General features: G+C 59.7%; 1 protein-coding gene across 1 annotated transcript in view; it reads right to left on the bottom strand.

The window, feature by feature from the left end:
* Window positions 1-2716: 2716 nt before the first annotated feature.
* Window positions 2717-23376, bottom strand: part of SLC23A3 (solute carrier family 23 member 3) — a 51595-nt gene continuing 30935 nt past the window's right edge. The window contains exons 6-8 of the mRNA XM_075093218.1: window positions 3811-3928; window positions 3458-3561; window positions 2717-3187 (exon numbers count right to left, since the gene is read on the bottom strand). Coding sequence (XP_074949319.1) covers window positions 3107-3187; window positions 3458-3561; window positions 3811-3928 — 303 coding nt within the window. The 3' untranslated portion in view covers window positions 2717-3106. The remainder of the gene's footprint in view (window positions 3188-3457; window positions 3562-3810; window positions 3929-23376) is intronic.

Consider the following 23376-nt stretch of genomic DNA (forward strand, 5'->3'; position numbering starts at 1 on the left):
CTCGGGGAGATTGTGTGAAGAGATGCTTGCTGCTGCAGCACTAGGTCACAGCGAGGATTTACCTTGCAGTGGAGGTGGGAGAGATGCAGCGTCCATCGCTGTATCACACAGCATCTCCCACAGCGCTCAGCCATTCTCAGGCACTGCTGGGATGCCCAGCCGTCACGCAGTGCTCCTCCTGAGTCCCGACCGTACCCAAGTCCCTCCTTCCCTTGCACCTCGGCTTTCCCCACCACCGCATGCCCCTATCCTTACCCCGAGCGGGAAGGCAGCATCTCACAGACACCTCACTGGACTCCCAGGGCTGCCCAGGGCTGGCACAAGGCCCCGCAAGGCTGCCCGGAGCCGGGCGCTGCGCAGGGCAAGCGGGCGAGCGGGCGGCGGAGCCGGGCGATGCAGTCTAGGTGGTGCTATTTCTCTATTTTTGCACTGGACGGGTTTGGGATTTTCCTCTCTCTATTCGCTGCCTTGGTCGTCTTCTTCTCCTCTCTCTCTCTCTTTTTTTTTTTCTTTTCCTTTTCTAAAAATACTTGACAGCGATTGAAAGGTCCCTTTAATCGAGGCCACAGAGCCCTTATTAAGGGCACGGGTCGGGGTGCTGGGCCGTGCCCAGCATAACGGCTTCATTAAACCCTGCGAAAACTAATATTTATGGAATCAAATTTATGGAGGCCGAGGCCGAACTTGTGGCCTTTAATGTGTGTCGGGAGCTCAAATCCAGCCGGCTCCAGGGAGGAGGGGGTGGGGACAGGGAAGGAGACCCCAGCAGGACAGGATGGGACAATGAGTGGTGACACTCCCTGGATCTGGTGGCAACCTGGGCCAGGGAGGCACTGGTGGCCCCACACTGGAGTCTTGGGGGCTGGGGTCCCTGTGGTAGCCTGGGGGGCGTCGGCAGAGCTCTTTTTCCTGCCAAAGTCTTCACTCCCCTGCTTTTACTTACCCCCATCCATGCTCCTGCAGCCCCACCTTCCTTTGCCTTGGGAGCAGGGTGAGTGGAGCAGGATCTGTCCCTGCAGCAAGTCTTTACCCCCAGCCCATGCCGGCTGGGATGCTTGCCCATCCCTTGGGCACAGAGCCACAATGTTCCCTGGGGAGTCTTACTGTGCATCAGGACAGAGCTCTTGAGCAGTGCCCCTGCAGCACCCCTGGGACTGGCTCTCCTGAATTGAGCACCCCAGGTAGAAGCAGAAACACAGCCTGGGTGCAGCTGGCAGCCAGGATGACCCGGGGGTGTAGGTGCTGGTTTGCACTACCCGCTCCCCTATAGACCCCACCAGCCACTGGCACAGCAGGAATGTGCCCCCCACCATGTGACGTCCCCTCAGCTTCAGAGGGGACATATGAGCCAAATGCCCTCACTTGGGTGATACACCCTCCTCTTGTGGCTCCTGGCGTGCACGGGGAAGCAGCATGAAGCCCAGGCCCAGCAGGGATCTGGGGGATCTAGCTTGGAACAGAGCAGCTCCCAAGGCAGGAGACGGAGCCCGTGTGGATGGAGCAAAGGTTGCACCAGGGGACAACCCGGTGACAGAAGACAGATGAAACATAAAGCTGCTGAACTGCTGCCCTGGTGCTACCCAACTGGTAGGGGGACCTTCCCTGGGGGCAAGTGCCTGGCAGGCAGACCCAAAGCTGCCAGGGTAAGATGCTGGCAGATGGGAGAAGGCAGGATATGTAGCTATGGCTGTTGGCACAAGCTCCTCACCCCATGGCTTCCCCTTCCCACCACCCACCCTGCCCCACGTGCTGCTCCCTCAGAGAGGAAATATAAAAAGCAACTGGCTGCTCTCACCCTGGGACTGGCCGGCCATGGTCCAGCAAAGGCCCTTTCATTCCCCTTCCACAGACACAGGGGCTGCTCCGGATGTTTTTGTTTCCCCCTTGCCACCCAGGAGAGCAGACAGCATGACTGCGGCCGGCCCAGCCCAAGGGAGCAGGGCAGCTGGGGGCATGAGTCCCTGCCTCAGGAGAACAGCACCACTGGCTCTCTGCCTGCTGCTTTAGGGCCTGGCTTGGTCACAAGAGTGAGGTCCCAGCCTCAAAGGAAGCATGTGAACACAAGGGCTAGAAAAGGAGAGCAGGGATGGATGGATGGATGGATGGATGGATGGATGGATGGATGGATGGACGGACAGCCAGATGGGGTGTGGAGGGGCAGAGGTGGTGCTTTGTGTCCAGGGAGCATCTATAACTTGCTCCATGGCTGCCCCTAAGCCTGGGAGCTTTCAGTGTGTCAGTGGCTTTGTTGTCCCCTGCCCTTTCGAGGCCAGAGCGTGGATTAACCCCATATCACCTGCTCACTAACCCTGGGGGAGCTGCATGCATATGGAGGGCGGCCCTCAGCATGGTCAGGCTGCCTTTGCCAATCCACTGCAAGTGCTTCACCTGGCTCCAGGCACCAGAACATGATGTGTCCCCAGCATGAGACAAGGAGAATGTGGGCTCCAGGCCCCCCAGAATGCTGTGCCCTCAGGATCTGGGGGTCCCCTCAGGCATATCCCGACACAAACTGCTGCCCAGGGTGAGGCACAGCATGGGCTGGGAGCTGCTGTCCTGCCCCGTGGCAATGAGCTGCTGTCACCTCCTCACTGTCCAGAGCCACTGCAAGCCCCTGGGACAGTGTGACCAGACTGAGGGGGACCCAGCAGCACTGGGGGCTGCACCCTGCCTGGACACTGCAGGCCCAGGGAGACAGAGCAGGAGGAGAGGGATCTCACCCAGACATAGCCCTTTATTGCAAACCTACAAGAGAGCAGCAAACCCACAAAAGAGCAGCAAACCCCCATGGCCCTGCTGGAGCCCTGGCTGTCCCACATCTACCCAGCAGCATCCCTCCCACTCCCCCCGGGTCCAGCAATGGCTCCACCATGGGGCAGCCTGGGCAAGTTCTACACAAAGAGGCAGAAAAGAGGTTCCTGAGACACCGTTGAAGAGAGGAGATGCCCCATCACCCCATCTGGAGACACCTCAGGAGGGGACCATGCCCAAGCCACGGTCCACTGGGAGATGCAGGGGAGGAGGCAGAGGATGCATGGGTGCTCTGCACTGCCTCTCTTGGATGCTGGGGGGAGCAGAGACCATGGGGGTGGGTGGCAGTGACATTTCAGCTGAAGAGCCCCTTTGCCTTCTTTGGCTTGGCCTTGGCCCCAGGCAGCCGGGGCTTCTGAGCTGGAGAAGAGGCTGGCTGGAATCAAAGCAGAGGCAGCGTCAGCCCCCACCAGGGGTTCACGCAGGATTGGTGTGTGTGTCCAAGCAGTGACTCTGCCCCCCCACCCCGTGGTGGTGTGCAAACCACTCACATGCTCCCCAGCCAGGATACATGGGGTAGGATGGGCTAGGCTGAGACCCCCAGCCCATCCTGGAGGGGTACAGGGTTGGGATGCAAGGAGGGAAGGGGGCTGTAGGCCCCATCCTGCCATTCATGCAGAGAAGCTGTTTCTAGAGCTGCACTCACGGTGGTTCCCTTGCTGGAAGATGCTGTTTCATCCTCCTGGGATGGAGGTGGTGGATGGGGGGGTCCTGCAGTTTCTGCAGTGGGAACCGGGCCCTCAGTGTCATCTGTTACCAGCAGAAAGAGATGCAACCGGGGATGGAGATGAGGGAGCACAGGGCATTGCGCAAACCCACACCAAGAGCAGCACCTGGGTGGGGGAGCTCAGCCCATGGTGGGGAAAGAAAAGGGGGAGACTGTTGTATGGGGTGAGCTGCACCCAGGGTCCCACTCCCCCTCCCCTGGGATGGGGGCTTAGCCACAGGGAGGCCGGGTGCTTCAGGCTCTCCCTATCCCATGGCCACGGAGCTCCTCACCCAAGCGCTGCTGTTTCCAAGCCTGCTTGGCCTCCTGCTGCGTCACGGCTGCGTAGAGCTGCCGCAGAGCAGAGGTGAACACTTGCCCCTCTTCCACACTGCAGATCTGGGGCAGGCTCTGTGGGAGAGAGCAGAGGCACCGTCACCCTGCCAGGAAATCACTTGCCAGGAGCTGGTTCCTGCCACGACACCCTGCCACAGTGCCACAGCAGGGCAGAGAAGGGTCTGTGCATCCCTCTGCCCATCGGGCTCCATCCGCTTCACGCCAGTGACAGCGTCATGGCTTGCAGGGCCAGCCGGCTCTGGCACTGGGCAGGACGTGGCTGCTCCTCAGCTGTGCACACACACACGCGTGCGCGCGCGCGCACACGTGTGCACACACTCCCACACCTGCTCCAGCCCACAGGCTGCCTTCCCATTCAGAGGCAGACTGTGGAGGCTTGCAAGTCATTCATGAAACACCAAAGATAAGATCGCATGGGAAGGGCTGTGGCTTCCCAGGCGGGAGCAGCGCAGGGACCGTGGCTGACTGATAAGGACAGCAAGCCTTGGGCAGGGGCAGGACCTCAGCATGAGTTGGGGACAAGGAACCTCTGCCTGCCATGACTGCCTCCAGCGATGTCTATGCAGGCAGCACAAGCTATCCCCAGTGGCCCTATGACAAGTAAGGGCGATGCAGTGGCGAGATGAGGGATGCCCGGCTTTCCTCCCAGTCTGTCAGAGCAGCTCCCACCTCCCTGTATACATTTTCTCTCCATCTAGGCTTGACGCAGGGAAGCCCCCTCCTCCTGCCTGCAGCCCCTGCCAGGGCTGCAGGATGCCACCCTCGCCCTCTGGCCATGCCCCATGTGCATGGGGGACCTTGGCCCTCACGACGGGGAGGCTGGCAGGCTGGGAAAGCGCCACGCTCCACTGGCAATCTAACACAGCATGCAAACACATTCAGGGATGGGGAAATGCATGTGTGCCCTGGAGAGGGCAGCTGTGTGGGGGTGCACAGGGTATAGGTACACGTGTGCAGCTGAGTGTGAGTATGCATGTGTGCATGAGGTCCTCTGTGTGCAGCCGTGTGTAGGTAAGTGTGGCTCTGGGTGCGTGTGTGGCTGGTTGTGTGGCTCTGTGTGTGTGTGTGTGTCAAAGGTCTGCACACTAATCTCCGCTCCACTCCACACCCAGACAGCAGGAGAACAAAGTATAACTGATAAGGCTGGATCTTCTCTGCGCCAGGGGAGCGGGGAGGGAATGGGGACGCTCAGTCCCACTCAAGGCCAGAGTCCAAAGCCTGGCCCCGGCTTCCCAGTGGCAGAATGGGTAGGCTGAGCCCCCCTTGTTGCTCTCTGCAGGACAGGGAGGTAGGGCAGGACTGATGCCAGGATGGTTTGGCTGGTGCCCAGAAAGGCTCACTCCCTGAAGGTCTCATCCCTCCTGCTGGAGCCGTGGGCATGAAAAGCCCTGTAGCTGTAGGACTTGCATGCCACTGGGGTCTGCTTTTTGGCCAGCTTCTATGCAGGACCGCTTGGGTCCCTGCCCACTACCACAGGAGGGAGTGACACTGTGGTCCCAGCATCCTGCCAGCATCCCTGGGATTACTTGCCACTGGGCACACAGACATCCTAGTGCCTCCTTGTCCAGCCTCTGGTCCCTGAGCTATGCTGGCCCATCACAAGGTCCCAGGGAGGAGGAGGGATGCTGAGCACCTTACACACCCTGGGAATGCTCTTGCTCTGGATGTCTCAGCCCCCACAAGGCCAGGGTTGCACCCAAGGTTGCAAAAGCAGTGTCTGAGGCCAGGAAGGCAACTGCACTACAAAGGCAGGAGAGGGGCTGGCAACCAGTGGCCGACACAGCCCAGATCAAAGGCACAAGCTGGAGTCATAATTCAGAGAAAAGCAAACAGCAGCTCCCAGGAAAGCCGGGAATGGTGGTGGAGTGAGCAAAGTGTACTAGATAGCACTGTGCAGGTCAATGCCCCAGGAGGGCAGGAGAGTCCCATGCAGGCCACTACCCTGCTGCCCACCCCCTCTCCCCAGCACTGAGGGGTCCCCAGGGACTGCCAAGCTGGTCGGACAGGCTGTGCACCCAGGGGTAGGGTGCTGATCATCCCCCTCCTCTCCAACCCAGCCCTGGGGGCTGCCCAGGCTGCTCCTCTTCGCAGCATTCAAGTGAGGATCTGGGCAGGGCAGATGCTCTCCCAGTGCTCAGCCCCAGCTGCCCGGAGCCAGCACAGCACCGTGGTGATGTCCCAGGGGGATGGGGCAATGCTTTGGAATGCCCATGGCACGTGTAACCATCCGGTGTCCCCAAGACCTGCACACATGCACCCACTGGGGTGGCACCCTGGGGAGGTGCTGGGAGGAGGGTACCCAGTACCACTAGCCCCCTGGGGAGGGATAGGAATCTGGGGTGGCACAGGGGTCTGCAGGTGCAGGGCACCCACTGCCCATGCCTCTGGGAAAGGCCCCTCTCTGGAAAGCCTGGAGTGAAATTTGGGAGTCACTGGCCACCTCCTGCCACTGCCCTTCCCAGTGACTTGAGCCCACGGGCTTGAAGCCATTGGGTCGCCAGAACTGGCCTGTGCCGGGATGGGAGGGCCACGCTTCACACCACTGAAGGGAAATGGGTTTATAACCAGTGCTGGAAGCATTTCCCTGCAGAGCTGTGACTCAGCAGGGAGTAGAGCATGCTGTGCCAGCCACCGGCCACCTGATGGCCCCGGAGGCTGAGAGGGACAAGGAGGTGTCCCCAGAAGGGGCTGGGTGGGGGACAAGCCCTGGGTACCCGTGACTTTCCTTTCCCTCCTTGCCCCAACTTGACCCCACTGCAACATCATCCCTGGCCTCCGGTGACTTGTTTTTCTCTAATTATCCATCTCTGGGACAAAAATGATGCCAGAGGTCTGGGGAACGGCACGAGCAGAGAGCTGGCACCTGGGGGAGTGCCGGCCGGGTTGCTGGGAGTGATGCCCAGGGACCTGGCACGGCTTGCAGTGCATGTTATGACTACCTAGCCACAAGGCCAAGCAGGATGCCCTGGTATCAGGAACAACTCAAGGCTGCAGCAGCGGCATGGGAAGCTCTGGAGCGCACTCTGAACTGCGATTAGCCCAGCCGGGGGTGCTGCCCGGTGAAGGGGGGAAGGTGCCTGACCTTGCGCCAGGAGCAAGCTGTGTTCGCTGGCAGCCCTGCAGCAGTGGGGGCAGCTCGTGGGGAGCTGGACTGCAGCCTCACTCGGTGCCCCCATCCTGGAGGGCTCTGCTATGGGGCTGTACCCCAGCATGGGGGGGCAGCAGGGCCAGTGTTGGGCAAGGTACATCCATCTCCCAGGCATCCGGCCTTCACTCACCCCTGCCCAGACTCCCTTCTCAACAAGCCATAAGAGATGGCAATTTGGATGTCCTCTTGACAGAGTGAGCGGGAGGGGCACGTCACCCAACCCGACACCACGCCACCGATGCAGAAGCATCACCTTCCCCTGGCCTGGGCCTGGGGGAGCGATTTGCAGGCACGCTGGACCGTGCTGGGCCCCCACGCCGGTGCCAAGCACCAGAGTCTAAATCGGTCGTGCTCAAAGCTGGGGACTGACCCTTTCATTATCACACCAGACGTTCAAAGTGGTTACCAACATTCTTTGCTACAAACCCCACATTCCTATTTTTTAATATATTTTTAACTGGAAAACACAGCTAACGGGGCCTGTTTGGAAATTACAGCCTGGCAGCTGTGGCTTGTATGTCAGATCTGCCCACATTCCCGTGGCCAGCCTCAGCACATGCTCCACAGGGGCACACTTAATAATTCCTGACGGGGCTCAGAGCCAAGGGGTGTGGGCCAGGGGGGGCATGGCTTCCCCGGGCTTCCCCTTCCAGTGGGCTCCATGGAAGCAGTGTGGTGGAGCAGCAGCCCGGGAATGGTGCACTGGCTCTCCGGCAATGGGCACAGCCACCACCGCGCTGGCATGAGTGAAGCTGTGGCAGCCCATGGTGGGCAGGGGAAGGGCTCCATGGCCAGTGTTCCCATGCCTCATGGCCAGGCTGCCCTCCGTGCTCTCCCCTGCCATGATATTCGTGTGTGCTCCTGGGAACAGGGCTGGCATGGTTCACTAGATGCGCTCTGGGCATCTCTGCCCATGGTCACGACAGTGTCAGTCAGGCTGGGGAGGGATCCATCCTGGGATCCAGGTAGATGAGCACCCACCTGTGCTAGCTGCTCACACAGCCTCTGCCAACAGTGCCAGACCAGGAGATCCCACAAGGATCTGCCTGCAGGAGGACAGAGGTGAAGGAGGATGAACTGCTCCCTCCTGGCTAGGGTCCAGGGTGGGCAAGGGGACAGATCATCCCCCTGGGATGGAGCAGGACACATCAGCCTGGCCTCCCACCCCATCTCCCTGGTGGGGCAGTGACCTTTCCCCCAGGGGAGAGCTGCCCCAAAGCACCCTGAGCTGCCCTACACTGAATGCTGATGCCCTCCTTTCCTAGCTCCTCCAGCCCTTGGATCTGCTCACACACACTCATCCCAGCTTGCAGCAGTCCCTGGGGCACTGTGTACCCCGGTGGCAGTCATCTAAGGGACCTGCCCTGAGCTTGTGCTGTCCCCATCACCCCTTACCATGCATACCCCAGGGGACGCCCAGCAGCAGCAGCAGCTACGAGAGCTGGTGGTGCTGCCAGCCCGCCCGTGGAGCAGGCAGGGGCAGGATGGCCAGGGCTTCCCAGGCAGGGAGCCAAGCTGAGCACACCTGGCAGGAAGCAGCGGTGCCGGCAGGGGAAGGCAGCCGGAGAGCTGCCGAGAGGTGAAGGGGTCACCCCGGGGAAGAGCGGGCTGTGAGGCCAGGACGGCCGAGCATCCCAGCCCGACCCAGCCCAGGCTGGCACAGCACGACACTCCTCCCAGCACTGCTCTGGCCCTGCTGTGGGCAATGTTTTCCTTTCCCCCTGACTTTCGGGGCCTTTCCAGCGAGCAAATGTCAGGCGCATAAAGAGCGGCACTGTGAATGGAAGATGGAGCGAGAATGCCTGCCCGCGTCCCTCCGTAAGTGCTGTCTCACACTTCATCAAGGCAGCCTTTGCAAGCGAGGCACCCGCTTAACAACCAGCAGTCTATACTGGCCGGTGACCGCAGCAGCCCGGCCGCTCAATACCCTTTTCTTTTCTCCTTGTGCTGTTTTTGCGGCTTGGGTTGCAGCTTTTCTCGCAGACACTGAGCGGAGGGGCGCGGTGGCAGCAGGGGTCTGCATTGTGCCGCCTCTGCACTGGGGTGGATGCAGGTCCGCCCCCACGCGGGAATGCTGGCAGGGGGATTCTGCCTCTGCCCTGCCCACCCCCTGCTGCTTCCAGCTCCCAGGGATAAATCCCAGGGAAAGGAGGGTCAGTGGCAGCACAGAAGTAGGGCAGGAGGTTGCAGCATCTCCTCCCCAGCCACACGAGGACCAACCCACCAGGAGCAGCCTGGGGCTTGGCAGAGGGCTGGTGTGGGGCAAGGGGCTCCAGACCCCGGTGGACACAGCCCCTGCCCCATCACACCTGGAGAGAGGCCACCCCCCTGTGCTACTCAGCAAACCCACAGGCATCCAAGCCCTTCTGCTGCCCCAGTACCAACAAACTCCCTGAAAAAGAGTGGGGTCCAGCAGAGCAGCCCTTGCTACAGGCACAGCCTCGCCTCCCTGCCTGGGTGACCCTGCAAGAAGCTGGGCATGGCTGCCCAGGGGATGTGGGCCACTGATGGTGGCATCCCCAGCTCCAGCCTGACCACGGGCAGTTGTCCTCCTGTCCAGCAGCCAGGGGGGCAACAGCATTGGGTGCTAGTTTGGCAAGGGAGCTGGGCAAGGAAGGTGCCCTGAAGACCATCAAGTCCCAGCATGCCAGGACTTGTGACGACTTGCTGCTGGCTTCCAGGAAGGCATAGCCACAGGCTGATGGCACCTATGGGCATCACCTCTGCCAACCTGGCCCACCACCAACACAGGGTGCCTTCTCCAGGGGCCAGTGCAGGCAGGGGAGGGCCTGGGCAAGCCCAGGAGCAAAAGACATGGAGACCTGGTGGCTAGGGTTCCTCCTGTCCCAAGGGGACAGCTATGGGACCCCTCTTCTCTGCAAGGAAGCTGGGTGGTTCACACTGCTTTGTTATTGTAGGGTGGCTTGGTGAATGTGGACACATCACCCAGGCTTATTATTGTAGGGTTCCTCCGCAAAGTGTGCCAGCTCATGCGGGTTTATTATTGTCTGTCCAGGAAAGCTGGACATATTGCGCTGGTTTGTTATTGTAGGGTTGCTCAGGAAGGCTGGCCAGCTCATCCCAGCTTGTTATTATTGCGCAGGGCTCGCGGGGGGCTGGCCGGGAAACTTCCTGCAAAGTGGGGTGACGGAAAGGGAGCCACACCTGGTGAATCACAAGGATGCTGTGTGGAGATAAGGAACAGTAAGGGGTGGGGTCCAGCACCCCAGCTCCACCTGGTGAGGACAGGCCAAATACAGGCAAAAACACTTGCAGCTCCCCTGGCACCCATGGGGCAGTGGGGCTGGCAGAGGCAGCAGGAGCGTGGGCCAGGTCTGGGACTGGCAGAGCAGCCTGCAGACCCCTTGAGAAGTGAAATCTGGTGGTGACAGTGGGGACACTCATGGGGATGCTGCACCCAGCGTGTCCCTAAACCCGGCACACAAGGGATTAGCTGAGCTAACAGGGCCCAGAGCGGAAGCTGGGGCTGAGCCAGGTGGGATTAGGGGCTTTGGGGGGAATCTGGGTGTGTTCAGGACCAGGCTGAGCGGGAGGCAGCGGCCACTCCACCCTAATGGCTTTGCAGTTCCTCCCAAGCAAGGTGCAGACGGAGGGACAGCTCCTGGGTATACTGCCCCATCGTCACCCGAAACTGCAGCAGGAAGCACTGCTGCGTGGGCAGGGGGGCAGTAGGGCTTGCCCCCGTGCTAGCTCAGGCTGCTCCCCAGGCACGCAGCCCCAGCAGGGCTGGGCCCAACATGCCCCAGCAGCCCTGGCACCGCCACTGGGTCAGCCACTGAGTCACCGTCACTTCCCCTTGCTCTGTGACAGTCTGTGTTTCCCAGTGCCAGAAGTCCACTGGTATCCCTGCAGGCAGTTCCCAGTTGTGCTGGTGCCCAGGTGTCCCCCAGGCAGCACCAGTGCCCAGGTGTCCCACGGGCAGCGCCCAGCTGTGCCAGTGCCCAGGTGTCCCCCAGGCAGCACCAGTGCCCAGGTGTCCCACGGGCAGCGCCCAGCTGCTGAGCGCAGATGTTGGTCCCCAGCCAGGCAACAGGATTGAGTGTCAGGCAAGCTCTCTGTGCACAGCAGCAGTGGCAGGAGGCCAGGCTGCCCTGCGAGCACACAGCCCCTTCATTCATGGCAAAAAATAGCCCCCCGGGGTGTGGTCCAGCCTGGAAAAGCCCCCTCCAGCCCTGGCCAGCCCATGTTTATTCAGTATGGGGGGGGGGAATGCACTGCCCTCCCCCTGCCCACCGGCCCTGCGTGCCATCTCCCTGCTAGAACAGCCGCTCTTGGACACAGTTCCCCGGGTCCCCCCCGGCCAAAACACACAGGCTGGGGCGGGGGGGATGGCAAACCCCTAAAAAGCACTGGGTTTGTCTCTGGGAGGAGCAGCCCCCAGTGATGTCATGAGAATTTGCGAGCGGCCACATGAAAGGGACTTGCTGCCCAGGAAATCCACAGGTCCATGCTCTGCCAGACAAGCCAGCGATTCTTCAGTGGGCTGGGAAGGAAACCTTGGGGAGCCTGAGCCAAGCCTGCCCTTGCCCCAGGGACAGAGCCTGCCCCCAGCCCCACAGCCTCCCAGGGTCCTCAACCCTTGCCCCACAGTCCCCAATATCCTTTTCTCAGCATCTACAGTTCACAGCAGCCTAACCCCTGTCCCAAATTCGTATCCCTGGGTACCAATCCCTGCCCTGCAGTCCCCAGGGCATCAAGCCTCTCCCTGTAGTCTTCTGGCACCCTAATCTCTGTAGCCTCCAGAGCCTGGACCCCTGCCTTACAGACCCCAGACCCTCTCTCACCACTAGTCTGGGGGGCGGCACCCCCATTTCCATGGTGATCTATCAGGCTGGGAGCAGCAGGTGATTTAGGGCTAGGTGGCTGGGATGCAGCAGGGCAGGGTATTCTCTTTCGTGAGGGATTACGTTGGGGACAGCTGGGAACACACAGATGCAGGCCCCCCAGCCCCCTCCCCAAGAGCCAGCCAGGATCTCGCCCCACACCAGCGGGCACTGCAGACATGGGCTCTGAAACCAAATCTGCTGCCCCGGGCCTCCCCTCCCCATTTCCCACAGGCACAGGATGCAGTGGCTGCACCAATGAGAAGGCTCTGCCTTCCTCCTTCTCCCCACGCAGGAGACACCCCTGGGCTCCCATCCAAGCCCTGAGCCCCAGCCCTGCACCCCACTCTGCCCTGCACATCCCAGCCCCGCCATGGATCCTGCATTGCATGGGTATTGGCAACAGAGCTGCCTCCCCTGCCCCATCGCTGGCTGCAGCCTAGAGGAGCTGAGTGGCAAGTGAAGATCGGGGTGGTTTTGATTTCATGCCCCCAGCACCTCCCAGGCACCATTTTTGGAGGCTGCAAGCATCCAGCCCGTCCACCTGCAACTTGCCCACAGAGAGACTCTCCTGCTCCACTTGCTCCATCCCCCTCCCCTCCCCCCCCCAGGCATAAGGTGACAAGACCTCTCCGCACCCCCAAAGGTGGCTGGGCACCAGCACGTACCCCAGGCTGGTGCCACGTCACATGGGGACACTGGCTGGGAAATTCTCCATGGAGCAATGGGCGTGGGTGTCTTTACCGCACGCTGCTGGGGCGGAGGGCTCTTTGGGGCCAGCTGAGGAGTGACAAAGGACCCTGTGACTGAGACCCCACTGCCCTCAGCAGACAGAGGCTCTTTGCAAAAAGTCTGGCTCTGAGCAGACCACAGCCTGGGACATCTAGGATGTGGGGCATCTCCATCTTGCTGGTACCCAAATCCATCCATGACAGCACTGGGATCACAGGGTGGACAGAGCTGGTGGAGACAAGATGGGAGCCTCCAGGGTCAGCACAAGGCTTGCAGGGCTGTTCTCTCTCCCTGATGGGGCCAGGGTGGGATGCTTGCTCCCACTGTCCCTGTCCCAGCAAAGAGAGGGGACTCAGTCTCTGGGATTGTCAATCAGGCACCTTTCACCAGAACTAAAAATGCACTCTCAGAAGGAAAACAAAATAAAAAACACAAAACAAAACAGAGAGGTGAAAAATTCCTTGACATTTCTCTCCTGTGAGTCCCCAGGGCTGGCAGAGAGGCGAGAGCCCCCGGAGTTTGTCAAGCAAACACTTTCACACCCTCGGCCGCGCTCGGCATGCTGCCGCTGGAATGCCAAATATATATTTAAGCCCTGCTCATCAAAGGAGTCTGTTCGGAGTTGGTCTCGGGCAACGTGCATGTGGGTTTGGCCCAGCGAGAAAACCAGAGACGCTGAGAACATTTCTTGGGGATGGGAGACAGCTCACACACTTACACACACACACACACAAATACACACGTGTGAGATAGATGACAACCTTCAAGGTTGTGTGGCTGTAAGGTCGCAGGCTGGGCACGAGATACCTGCCTGCTGCAGCAGTCACCCTTATCAGCTCCCGTCGCACCACGGGGTGGGGATGTTTAGGCTGGAGGGAGGCCAGCAGCCATTCTGCATTCCAGCGCACTATAAACTTTGTCAAAGCTAAATGAGCTCAGCCAACAAAACTGGGGTCCAGGGAGATGAGCAGGAAGTGACACTCTGGGAGAGGACTAGCTTGCGGGGACACAGAGGGCTGGCCAGGGCTGTGCACCCTGCGAGGAGGTGATGAGTATCCTCAGCCTGGGCACAGCACCATGCAACAGGGAGGTGCAGAAACACCACTCCTGCAAGTGCAGGGTTGGTGCTCGCCAGGGTGCCACGACATCCCTGGCCACTGCATGGATCCTGCTCTACCTCCCCCTGGCACTAGCTGCACCGCAGCCAGCCCCAGCCTTCCCACAGGATGACACCGCTTGGCTGCTGCCAAACCACCCCCAGCCCCTTGCTTGGAGGTGCCGAGGGCAGGGGGATGCTGGCTGCATCTGCCCCACACTGTGCTGCCCCACAGCTCCTCTTCCCAGCTACGGCTTTGCTGGAATGAGGTGTCTGGGCATGGAAAGGAGCACTTTGGGAGGGAGGCTACAGGCGGCAAAGGCGAGAGCCCTTCTGTATGGACCACTTCTGTTCCTCAGCTCCCTCCCTTGGGAGCCTTGGCTGCTACAGATGGCCCAGGGACCTATGCCCGTCTCATGGACCACCTCAGAGGTGAAGAGATGAGGGAGTCTCTGCCCTCCTCCTTTTCTGCATGGGGTTTCCTCCCAGCCAGGGCAGTGTCATGGCATTTGCAAAGCCTTGGTGCTGCCTGCAGACCTGAGATGCTCCTGCCCTGTCTCTGGAGGCAGGTCTGGGAGCCATCAGGCACAGGACAGAGGGCGGGGCAGGAGCTCCATCTCCAGAGATGACAGGCCAGGCTTTCCCCTCTCTGTCACTGCTCCAGATAGGTCTTAGCCTAAATCTTGTGTCTAATCCCAGCTGACAGAGCTGCAGGTCGGGGTCTGGCCAGGGGCTAGAGCCGGCCAGGGCAGGAGAGATCATTGCCACGAGCAAACGCAGCATGCTGGTGCTGTGAAATCAGGCATTACGCGCCTGTCGCCCATGGCAGGACCAGCCCGTCAGGCTGCTGGGGAACTGCTCTGGTTACGGCAGTGGTAATCCCAGCACCGGTGGGGCCTGACCCTGCACAGTCGTGCCCTTCAACCCGGGTTCATCTCCAGGTGAGGGGAGGGATTGCTGAGCTGCGAGTTCGGTTTCAGGCACCTGCTGCTAATAAAACACTCTGTCAGGGCACCTTCGCCCTCTGAGCCCTTCGAATGAGAGATGGGGTCCCTGCAGTGCTGCCTGTAGGGGCACAGAGGGCTGTGGGAGCTGGGAGCCGTGGCCTCGACTCTGTCCCACACTGTGCCCCTCCGCCTGGGCAAGCAGACCTCCCCTTGCCGCTGCAGCCTCACCCGTCTCTGCCCTGCCAGATCCAGCTGCTGCAGCCCAAGTTGCTGCTCATTTTCAAGGGCAGGGATTCCAGCCTGTGCTGGGAGTGTAATGCTCCAAGCCCTGCCGCTCCCCCACAGACAATGAGGAGCAGAGACCTCCCCTGGCTCCAGTGACCGCTGCTTTTTCCAGCCCCCTGCCCACTCGTCACGCTGTTCTCCCCATTTGGGCTTGCCTTGCTCTGAAGGGTTCACCCGCCTCTTGCCATCTCCAGACAGCAAAACCATGCCCTTTGGCTAAATACAGGCTTTTTTAAAAGCCTCACCATTTTCATCCCTATTTTTCTAGGCGTTTTCTTCCATAGAGCACTATCTGTCATCAACAGCACTGGAAAACAAGGCACCCAGGGCGCATCCTTGCAGCTCCCCTGTGCTCATGTCAAGTCTCATCTGTCCGCAGTCACTCTCTCCTGGACCACCATCCCCTTCCAGTCTCAAAATTGGTTTATCTTTAACAACATGCTCCAATATATTGTCTCCTATTTGGTGCCAGGCCAGAAAAACCTCCATAACTTAAACCCCTGCCATCGCCATGGCCCTGCTCTTTGCTGGCCTTAAAGACATCAGAGGGTTTGGAAAGCCAGACTGTGCTGGCTCCTGCCCCTGCTCCCCCTTGCCAGTCCCTAGCTTTCAGTGGGGCTGCTGGCTGGCTGGAGGGCCAGTTTCCAGAGCTGCTGGGGCACTGTGCAGGAGGACCTTCTCCCTACCCAGCCAGGTCTTTCTTCAGCCTCAAGGGAATGGGGGAACTCTACAGCCCCCACCTCGCCCTGCACCGCCATCAGCTGCCAATGTCTCAAAACACAAGCCAGTCACTGGCAGACACAACAGTGACATTCAGGGAGACGTTTCTTTGCTCCATCTCCCCCAGGAGCCCCAAAACAGGGTGAGCAGGGTCCCACCAAATCCTCTGCCTCCAGGAGCTGAGGTTGGGAGAGAACCTCTCCAAACACCTAGAAACTCAAAAGCAGCTCTCAAAGCAGATGCTAGAGCCAAGGCAAGGACTGGGCTGCTCCTTGCCCTGCCCGGGCTGGCTCCTGGAGCTGGTACTCGCAGCCCACTGCCTCCTACCAGGCTGCACATCTGCAGCCTCCACCCATGCAGGAGGGCAGGAATCAATTACAGGGCTGGCAAAGGCAGGGCTGCCCTGGGGGTGGTGAGAGGCACCAGCTCCAGCAGCCGCAGAGCATGTGGCATGGCACCGGAGGCAGCCCGCCGGCCGGCCCCACGCCTGGGCTGAGCACAGATGTGCCACTCACTCATGGGGAAGAGGCAGGGGAACCACTTGAAAGCCATGGTATGAAAGCACTGGTAAACCAGGGCCACTCCTCTGCTCCTCTGGCTCTGTGCGCTATTTATAGTTCTCTGGGTGCCCACCCTGGGGGAGTTCAACCAACTCTGTTCTCTGCTGTGCAGCTCTCCAGACCCCGAGCAAGGTCTGTGAAGGGTCCTGGACCCACCTGATAGCTAAGATGCTCTAGGGTGGGCTGTCCCAGCTGGGTCTAGGACCCAGCCAGCCACAGAGGCTCACAGCACAACCACATCAGCCTGCACTGGAGGGCCCAGCCTGCATGCAGCAGATCAGCATGTAGACAACCAGCATGTAGAGCAGGACAAGCCCCACCACACCGGTCTGGAGACAAGGAAAGACCCAGCCAAACCATGGTCACTCCTTGGAGCCCCACTGTCAGTGACCCCCGGTAGCTGCAGCCAGTCTGGGGGGAGATGTCCTTGCTCTCTCTAGCTGCAAAGGGAGGGCTGGGTGGAAAGGCTGGGGATTCTCCCCTCAAGCTTGTAGGCTGGTTTCCTTGTTGCGTGGGAGGGCATTAGGCTTTGGCCCTGTGTCCCAGCACTGAGCACTTCCAGGGCATTTGTGGTTGCCTCTTGAGTTACTGCAGACAGAGGAGAGCTGAACTTGCACTGGTGAAACATGGCTCTGCCAAACCCCACCTTGTGGGGGCTGCCAGAGGGCTTTGGGAAAGGTGGGCAGTGATGAAGAGCAGCAGTGCCATGCCTTCAGCATCTCCTGAAGCACCAGCTCTGCATTCTCTCCTCTTCCAAGCAGCACACACGTCTAGCTCTGCTGGCTGTGGCATGGCAAGAGCAAGCTGCAGGGAGGGATGCCACCATCCCCTGTGATGTGGCTGGGGGGCACAACAGTCCATGACCACAGGGCAGGGGACAAGGCAGGCCCCTCCAGTGGTCTCTGCAGCACAGACACCCACCACTTGCAGCCCCATGGGGCAGGACAACCACTGCAGTGGTGGTGGTGGCACCTGGGGGATGAGCCAGGCAAACACCAGATCACACCGTGACAGCTGGGATGAGGATCTGGGTGCCTGGGCGTGCAAACATGGCTGTAGCCTCACCCGTCCTCACCCCCCTGAGCAGAGGTGCAGGGGCTCCCAGTGTCTCCCAAGGGCCGCAGTGTGAGGATGCTGCTGGCACAGCCCAGAGACATGATCACCCCCAGGGCGGAGGGTAGGACCACGCCAATTGGGAGCAGGTGGCTATTGCTGGCGTTCCCCCAGCCAGCGGCCAAGGAGGAGCTAAATTTATTCCACCAATATGTGGGCAGCAGGAGGGGACTGGGGGGCTCCTTCAGCCCGCCTGCCCCATGCATGGCACACATTCCACCGCCCTCCTCGGTGCTGGTGTGGCCGACCCTGTTCCAACACCAGTGACGGGAACAGAGCCCTTCTGGACCGTCTCTTTGGCACCCACGTGTCCTGATGACTGGCCCCAAGCGGACCCAAGTCCTTCCTCCCTCGACCACAGAGGGGAAAGTTTCCAAATTAAAAACCTAAAACTGGCAACAAGGTGCCCATGGCAGGAACCTTTTAAACTGGCCATTAAAGTTTATAAGTTAGACGGGCACCAGAAGCAAGCAGCGGAGCTGCAGGAAAACAGCCGCCCCTCCTTGAGCAGCCTAACCACGGCTGTCCCCAAAGCCACAGGGCTGATGTCACGGCATGACTTCACCTCCATCACCCACTGCCTGGCTGGCCCCAGCCCCGTGTTTACCCCTGCCCGTCCCTGCCGCTGTCCCTCGCAGCCCGCTTTTCCCTTTGAGGTCAGTCGGCAGCCCCAGGTCCTGGCGAGGAAGAGGAAAAGAGCAGAGAGAAGGAAACCAAACCTCAGTGCCCACAAGGCGGGCTGCAAAACATGGAGCCCCAGTGGCCACGCTGCGGGGACAGTGGGCTCCGTCCCAGCCCTACCACTTCTTCCTAGCTGTATCCCCTCTTCCTACCCCCAACCTGCTGTCCCTGGGGTGGGAGACTAGGAAAACTCCAGCAGCCAGGGCCGTGCCCACTGTTATTCTCCAGTTCTCCCACAGACAAGACACTCTGTGCCCTTGGCAAGATGGGCTGGGGGAGGGTATCGGACCCAGCTTGGTGTCCCATCCTGCCTCAGGACACTGGGATGCACCCGGGTACCTGAGAGGACCCAGCCTCCATCCCAAGGGGTGAGATGCTATGGAGTGCATGAGTTGCTATGGGGTGGGCGAGATGCACAGCCTGTCCCCAAGCCCAGCTGTGAACATGTGGCCAGCCCTGGGTTGAAGCACAGCAAGGGGTTTCAGCTAGAAGAGCTTTGGGAGTAGCAGAAACAGAAGCCTCAGGTGCCTGGGCGAAGACCAGTGTAGCCCCATCCCCCTCTTCCCTGCCAACATGGGGGCGCTCCAGTTCTAGACCCCTCAAAGAGGAGCCACTAGCATCAGTGAGGTGTTGCAGGTGTGTGGGGGATGCAGGTTTGCTTTGCACGGCAGGGTGGGAGGGTGGACGGTGGGGATAAAACCCCATGGGTAGTGAAACTGGAAGACCCCTGGAAGAAACATCACAGTTGTCCTCAGAGTGACTGTGCATGGGGGCAGTGCAGAGCCCTCCGAGACTTGTGCAAAGCCAGCACTGCACGCTGGAAGTGGCCTGAACGATGCACTCAGCTCAGAGATGCACATTGCCAGAACATGGGTGAGAGCCACAAAAGCCACACGGGTTCAAGAGGGGCAAGGCTGGGGGCTGCACGGCCACAAAGCTGCCTGCAGCAAGCCCAGGGCAGTGGTTGGAACAGGCTGGGAAAGCCACTGTCCCCCTCGGTTGCTGCTCAGAGCCTCATGTGCCCCATGAGGCTCCTGCTGTCACCTCCCAGAGAGGTCTGTGGGTTGCATTTATAGACTCAGCCACAGACCCTGGTCCTTGTCCTCTGGACCACACAGTGCTGGCCCTAAATCCAGAGGATCTCCAGGAGTGGGGAGCCGTGCTGACCCGCTCTGCGTCCTGGTGAATCGGTGCACGCATGCGAGCTGCTCGCATGCCTCCCCGCAAGCGTTGATCGATGGGGAAGCGCGCACAAACACACACACACACACACACAAACAGGGCAGCCTCTGCAAACAACTGCTTGTTAAGTTAAAATTAAACTCTGCACAAATATTGACCTTTGGAGGGGACACAAACTCTGCTGATATATTTACCAGCTTTATAAATGGTCCTGACCACAATGCCCTATATGCTGAGCTGGAGAAGACGAGGGCTGCGGAGGTACCCAAACGAGGTGCGTCCCCCTGCTCCTCAAATGGGGTTCTCCCCAGTCAACACCACTGTGCTCCCCCCTCCCCAAAGTCCCCACTCCAGCCTGAAGGAGGATGGCTGGTGGGCATGAGGATGAGCTGGATCCACTTTTCCCCCCAACTCATGGTTTCTCAGGGGAGCAGCCAGCAGCTGACAGAGAGCCCTGGAGCACCCAGGGGAAGCTCTTGTCCCCTCTGGGCTTGTGAAATTGGTCCAGCAGAACAGTCCTGAAGCTGGCCCTCATTTTCCAACCCTTCAAAGCTTCTGCGTTGACCAAAGCCTCACTGCCTGGCAGGGGCACCCACTGCCAAAGCCCAGCTGCCCAACAATCAGGCAGGCTGCTCTGCCAACACGTCTGTGCCCCCTCTGCAGAGTGCCTGGCACATCCTGGGGGGTTCACGTCTCCTGAGGGGGACACAGAGCTCAGGGCTTGGTCCTCCATCTGGGAAGGCTTTGGGAGCTGCAGAAACACCAGCAGTCTGAAGGTGAGGAGGCAAAAAGCACCCGGTGACAGAAATGATGTGAAGAGATGGTGCAGCCTGCTCTGTGGTGGGAAGTCACCCCTGGAGAACCCACCAGAACTCTCAGAAGGGGCAAGCATGCCCAGCTGAGCATACTGGTGGGTGCAATGGGAAAATACTTAGGGCAATGTGTTTCCCCAAGGATGGCTAAACCAGCTCAGCTGTCATGGGAGAGAGGCAAGCTCTTCTCACAGCCTACACCTGGGGTAAAGCACAGGTGGCAAACTGGAATAAAGGGTGGCTTTTGCACGCAGAGGGTAAAAATGGGGTGGCCCAGGAGGAGAAAGCATTTCTCAATGATATTAAGCTCTTCAGGGCAGTCAGAAAAACTGCTGAGTGCAACAGGTTGCTGTCGAATAGCTGGGCAATGAAAGAGGTATGAAACCAGTGCAGATAAATGCAGCACAAAGGACATGAGGAACAACCCCAGCTGTGCAGTGCATGACACAGGGGAGACATCCCCATGTTAATGCAAGGGGAACACACCAGCCCGGGGCTCAGCAAGAGAGAAGAGGACCCTGCGCATCCTGAGGATACCAGGATGAGGACAGCATGCCTGGGACTGTCACTGCCTCTCAGTCCTTGGCCAAAGAGGATGACAGAATAGCGGGCACAGGGTCCAGATGAGCATGCACCAGCAGGCAGCATTGTTCAGCATGCAAGAGGGATGATGGTGGGTAGATTTAGGAGATGGCCCCAGGGAGCTGAGCATGCAAACCCAACGCTATGCATAGCCAGGAGCGGTGTGCAAAGAGGCTGTGCATGCAGCAGGGACAACTGCACCAAGAGCAGTGCGTGCACCAGCCAGGTGGGAGGAAGGCTTGTGCCCATGCTGGCTCCCTTGTCCCTGGCCCCAGGGATGCAGGGCGGAGAGCGCAACACATACAGCAGGGGATGCCCAAGTTCCAGCTCTCGGAAATACTGAATAAAGTCTTATTCAGGCTGATGTAAAACACTGTTAAAACACACAAAAATCCTTTGAGTAATGGGCGAGCGGGAAAGAGGCATCTATAATTAACAGTAACTGTTCGAGACGGTCGCTGCCCAGAGACGTGTACTGTGCAAAACCACTTGAAAAGGCCTCGTCTGAAAGGCGAAGCCTGGGGTTTTTCAAGAAGCCCGTCATGTAACGATCCTGGCCCTTCCAAAATAATTCTGCCATATTAAAAAAACCCAAAACCTCAGCTTAATCGCCCTGCAGCACTGGGACTGGAGAGCTCTGAGAAGAGGGGAAGGGAAGCACAACCGGCTTCCAATTAGAGCCTCGTTAGAAAGGAAAGCTGGGGAGCTATTAGAGAGTGGGCCAGGAGTGAGCTGAGCTAGCTGTCTGGAGACCCACTGCAGGATGGGTGTCCCCAACAGCCCTGCCCCTTCTCCCTCCTCAGTGGGTGCTCTGGGACCCTAAAAGTGGAATGGCCCCAGCTGTGGGCACTTGGTCTGAGCAGATGGAGAGGAGGTTGCTGCAGTCACATGCCTAAAAGCCCCCTGGGAAGTCCTGGCCTTACACAGGGCAGGGTTTGGGGATGCTCATGGAGCTGTGTAGGGAACACCAGGGATGGGAGAAAGGGTAACTGGGGCTAGAAGGATGCTGCAGCTGGAGAGGGGACGTGAAACAGGGGTCTGTGGACTTCACTGCCTCCTCCCACCCTTGGAATCACAGAGCTGGAGCCAGAGACTGCCCCAGCCTGCATGTCCCCATGACACCAGGATGGGAGTCCTGGTTCTGCCAAGCCCTGGGTTGCAGCTGTGGGGGGAGAGGACAGTCCTGCTGTGAGCACATCCATCCTCCTGCCCTGCATGCACACCTTGCCACCTTCCCTGGCACCCCAGGTCCCCGTCCCCTCCCACGCAGACCAGTGTCTCCCAGTGCCCAGTGTGCCTGCAGCCCAAAGATGGCTCATGCAGTGGCTATAGCCAGTCATTGAAGCACCAGAGCCCTGCCAGGTTGGTGTGAGTGCCAGGGCTTCATCGCCCATAGCACAGGTTCAGCCACAGCATCCACCCCAGGCCATTTGCTTCATCAGCTCTGGCTTCAGTTGTGCCTGTCTGCCCAAGCCAGGGCACCAGGCACCCGCTTGCCTGCCTGCAGCCCGGCTCTGGTGCTGGCCAGGCGGGAGGTGCGCTGCCTGGAGCAGCCTCCCCTTCCCATCCCACAGCCTGGGACTCATCCAACACAAAGTTAATTTCTAACCATGGGTAACCACCAGTGCCCGAGCTGGGATGATTTATCCCCTATCTGCCTGGGTTGGATTTATGAGCCACACATCCCCTAGGCTGTGATAAAGGCCATGTCTGTGCTCCTCCATCCTCCCCCTTCCCGTAGCCCCTCCATGCAGACTCACTCCCCCCCCCCCCCATTTACAAGCCTTGCCCAGCACGGAAACCTGACAGCCCGCAGAAGAACAGTAAACAGCACAGAAAATAGCACATGCTGGAGGCCAAGGAGAGACGCGCCGGCCGGGGAAGCCACAAATGGTTCCTGCTTTCGGGACCTGTTCAAGAAAACAGTGGGACGTACCCTGAGCTCTCACCAGCCTTCAAAAGGGGAGAGGGGAGCTGCTATTAATAGCCAAGCCAGGGTGCTGCTCGTGTGCAGGGCTGGGTTGGATGATGCCATGGCCATGCCAGGGATGGCCAAGCAGTGAGGAGTGGTCCCTGTGGCATCAGCCAGAGAGGCAGCGCTGGATGGGAGTGGGCATTTCCCCTGCAAATGGGAATTCACACACAGGGTGGAAAATTCCTTGGTGCATTGGTGCAGAGTGAGGCTGGGAGAACCAGGAACTCAAAGCAGGGCCAAGTACTGCTACATTTGCCTCTGACATGCAGCACTGGGGAGGGGGGGCCAAGGGAGGGAGGGCTCATCCCTGCACCCACTTGTCACAGTCCATCCTCCCCTGCAGATGGTCCTTGGCAGCCCAGCACCTGGGCACGCTGTCATGGGGATGCCCTAGGTTTGCACTTCAGGCCGCTCCAGGGTCTGACCGCGGTGGTGATGAAGGCATGTGGCACCTGGCTTCTTTTTAAACAAGTTCTGAGGCTTCTCTGCCTGCGCTGGGAACACAAGCAGCCACTGAGCAGCATGGGGCATTACTGCAGTGCTGCATGCCAAAATGTGCGGAGAGCTGAATGCACCTAGATCCATTTTCTGTCCCTCCAGAGCTCAGATGCTCTGCATGCACCATGGCAGCCAAGATGCTCCAGAGCCTTGTGCAGCAGTGTCACCGCCCTGCCAGCTGGGATGGCATCACCCTTTGCACCACCACCAAGGGCTTTCAGTCCCCGCAGCCAGCCAGATGCACAACCCAACGGACAGACAAATGGGACGGATCCAGGCAACCAGGCCATAAAGATTGTGGTCCTGAGCTGCACCGAGCAGCCCAGC

The sequence above is a fragment of the Phalacrocorax aristotelis genome, chromosome 5 (assembly GCF_949628215.1).
Source record: "Phalacrocorax aristotelis chromosome 5, bGulAri2.1, whole genome shotgun sequence".
NCBI classification, from domain to species: Eukaryota; Metazoa; Chordata; class Aves; order Suliformes; family Phalacrocoracidae; genus Phalacrocorax; species Phalacrocorax aristotelis.